The sequence below is a fragment of the Mus caroli genome, chromosome 7 (assembly GCF_900094665.2).
Source record: "Mus caroli chromosome 7, CAROLI_EIJ_v1.1, whole genome shotgun sequence".
Lineage (NCBI taxonomy): Eukaryota > Metazoa > Chordata > Mammalia > Rodentia > Muridae > Mus > Mus caroli.
The window spans coordinates 12,397,896-12,401,568 of record NC_034576.1 but is presented as its reverse complement, the minus strand read 5'-3'; the positions used below and the strand labels follow the sequence as shown (position 1 = coordinate 12,401,568).

Sequence of the window (3,673 nt, the reverse complement as noted above, 5' to 3'; positions counted from 1 at the left end):
AGCCACATCCCAGCCCCTCACTGGGGGATTCTAGGCAGGGGCTCTACCACTGAGCCACATCCCAGCCCCTCACTGGGGGATTCTAGGCAGGGGCTCTACCACTCAGCCACGCGCCCAGCCCCTCACTGGGGTATTCTAGGCAGGGGCTCTACCACTCAGCCATGCCCCAAGCCTCTCACTGGGAGATCCTAGGCAGTAGCTGTACTGCTGAGCCACATTCCCAGCTTCACACCCAGAATGGCATTGGCCTTCTAATTCCCTACCTCCCAAGTGGCTGGGATCATAAGCTTGCACCACCACTTACCACTCCTACTCTTAACATTACCAAGGCAATGCTGTAATGGGAGTAGTAACAGTCTGTGCTGGCAGCTACCTGTAACTGCTTATGTAAGTTTCTAATTAGACAGGTGCTATCTGTATTAATGGCCTTATTATTTCTTGCCTTCTACCATAACAATAGTGCTTTTAAAACTCTACTCTAAATAAATATTATAAAATGGTAACATACTAGTGCCCAAAAATATAACAAATTACAAGCTACTAGATCACATGGGTAAACATGTAAATTGTCACTCATTTATTCAAAGTTGATTGAACACATGCATAATGGCATGCATGATGGCAGGTACATCCCAGAGTAGAACTACCTACATCCCTCCCAATTCTGTGATCAGCACCCAGTGCCCAGGACCTTGCATATAGCCTGAAGCTCTTCACTCTCCTCATCATAGGCAGCCAACAGGAAGCCTCCATACCGGCCAGCCCGCTTCCCCCGGCCCAGGTAGGCACCAATCACCACAAGGTCCAGAGTGTCGCCCACACCGTCAAGGTAGTCCTTCTTCAGCTGGAGGAGGGAAGTAAGGAATAAGAGGGGCAGAAGGGCAGATGGAAACTTGCTACTTGAGGTTTGTACTTAAGAGCTTTGAGGAAGAGAAGCAAGGCTCATGGGAAGCTGTAGGCCAAAGTGTTTTTCAGTTTGAAGCAAAGCAAATGAGCTGGAAGTGTGTGAGGGGCATCACCTTTTATCTTTCCAGGTTGATCTGGAATCTGGATCCTCCTGCCTCACCCTCCAGAATGCTGGAGTTATATAATATGGACCACACACCCAGCTTGGAAATCATCTTGTTTTCCTGTTTGCTTCAGTTCCCAAAGAGCCAACGTTAACTCACTCAATCCATTCCTTCACACTTACCCATCCATTCAAGACATACTTATGAAGTACCAGCTGGGTGCCATACAAGTACTTAAGATTATGGGGAAAAAAGTGAACTATTGCTAAGTCAGGGAAGGTTTGTACACAATGGTCTAATTCTAGGCAGGAGAAACAGACCAGAACAAAGGAAAAAAAGTGTATAGCAGGACTGGATTGCACAGCTCCCAAGAGCCTCCATCTGTCATCTTATACCAGAAAACATTACCCCACTCTCCACATTTATATCCAAACATTCACTAGCTTATTCTCAAAAAGCAGCCAAAGGACCCCTGCAAAATGACAACAGGATCACATGACTTTCACTAAGCTCCTGCTGGCTTCCTGAAACCTTTAGAAAAGAATCTAGTTTCATCTCACAAGGCCCAAGGTGCTACAGTCTTACAGCCTGCTCCCTCTGTGTCCAACAATACTAAGCCTACTCCACCTCTAGACCACTGCACCTGTGGCTCTCCTGTCCACCTACTCTACCCTCTTTACATAACCCACCCCTTCCTGCTGTCCACTGCTGGGCCCAGATGTCACTTCCAGAGAACTCTTCTGAACTATGCAGGGCCTCTCAAGACTCTCCCTAACCAAGCTCTTTCCATGAGCTCATCAGAGGCAGGTTACCCTGGACACAACCTAGAAGCCTCCCCTTTGTACACCTCATGCAACAAGGACACAAGGACAAGGGACATGAAGACCAGACTTGGCTTCCTCACCCTGATATCCCTAAGGCTTAAGCTAGGGAGTTCACAGTGAGTTCCTGGAAGAGCCATTAACCACGCTTTCCTTCAGGAGGACACCTGACTGGGGTAGAATCATATAATGGAAACCCATACTCATTAGGGAGTGGATGGAGACTCTGTGCACAGTAGGGATAGACATCCATCCTGGGAAAGACAAGCAGAGGTCAGAATCACCTTGAGCCAGTTGTGTGACCTCTTGGCAATCTCATAAGTGGCATCAACATCCAAGGTCTTCACCATCAGGCCCTCACAGGAGTCTGTGGGAAACATGGAAGCCTAACTAAGGAAGCAGTGGCTCACAAGACATAAGCAGGCAGGATTGCAGGCAAATCTCAGGGTTTGGGAGCTGGGAACATGGTCAGCACAGGTACAGCAAAGCTTCAAACCTTGGGAGAGAAGAGTAGTTATACTCACCCTTCACGGACTGCTCCAAGAACTCAGCAATCTGCTCGGTGTCCTTGGTATCCAAAGAGGTGGTGAAGACAAACTCACCCTCTGTCTCCACGAAGTTCTCACGGAGCAGCTGCCGGCGTCGAGACAGGGGCTGGCGAACCAGGGACTATGAGAAAAAAACGTAGACAACACTCAGGAAACAAAAATGGTGTAAGTCCAGACCTTGACAGCATACAAAAGGGTCACACGTAATGATGTGGTTATAGAACACCTTGGGGAAGGACGAATCAACAACAAAAGCTGTATTAGAGCTTTAACTGCAGATGAAGGAATCAGAGAAAGGCAGATCCCACTAGCATGCGGAACTCAGAAAGACCTAGAGGGGAGCCACCGGCTTCCTGGTGACAGATAAACACTTTGTGGAGTTATAATTTAGTTTTTGCTTATTATTTGTTTGTTTATCATAGTATGCAGATGCAGGTATGGATATGGCATGGCATGCATATGGAGGTCAGATAATTCTGTGGGGCCTATTCTTTCCATCCATCTTCACATAGGTTTCAGGGACTGAAGTCATGTCATGAAACTTGCCTGTTAAACACTTTTACATGCTGAATGCCAGGCCCCAGTTACTATATTTTTAACCCTGCCCAACAAGGGTTAGGACCATGAAGTCCATATACATATCCAAGAGGATCTTCACTATGCTAATGAAGGACTGGAAATCACCTTCTAAGTGAGAAACACATTAGTCAATGGAATGGTCCTTCAATATCTATAGAAGCCCTGCCCCAGATACCAAAGTTCAAACATGTTGAGATAGGTCCTTTATAAAACATGGTTCAGTAAGCTGGGCAGGGGTGGTGCCTGCTTGCTAACTTAGGAGGTTGAGGCCAGATCACACACACACAAACTTTATACATACAAACAGGACAGATATAACCTGAATGAGATGCTATCTATCCATGGGAAGGCTAGCCTCTGCTCATCTTTCTTCTCCAAGGTAAACTCATCTGTCTGGTGGATACAATATGCACTCTATGGTTCAGTTGCCAGGACCATATAGAATGTCCTGATGGCCCAGTAACAGACTCAGATCAGGACCAGTACAGAGATTTGACTGGCACTGGCCAGACAGAAGATATCAAGAGGGCTGGTGAGATGGCTCAGTGGGTAAGAGCACCGACTGCTCTTCTGAAGGTCCCGAGTTCAAATCCCAGCAACCACATGGTGGCTCACAACCACCCATAATGAGATTGGATGCCCTCTTCTGGCATGTCTGAAGACAGTTACAGTGTACTTGTGTATAATAATAAATAAATCTTAAAAAAAAAAAAAA

General features: G+C 46.7%; 1 protein-coding gene across 4 annotated transcripts in view; it reads right to left on the bottom strand.

Moving 5' to 3' along the window:
- Positions 1-3,673, bottom strand: part of Lig1 (DNA ligase 1) — a 34,399-nt gene that overhangs the window by 3,021 nt on the left and 27,705 nt on the right. For all 4 annotated transcript variants that reach the window (XM_021166819.2, XM_029480004.1, XM_029480005.1 and 1 more), the window contains 3 exons: positions 2,356-2,500; positions 2,116-2,198; positions 692-844 (listed from right to left, as the gene is read on the bottom strand). In XM_021166819.2, coding sequence (XP_021022478.1) covers positions 692-844; positions 2,116-2,198; positions 2,356-2,500 — 381 coding nt within the window. The remainder of the gene's footprint in view (positions 1-691; positions 845-2,115; positions 2,199-2,355; positions 2,501-3,673) is intronic.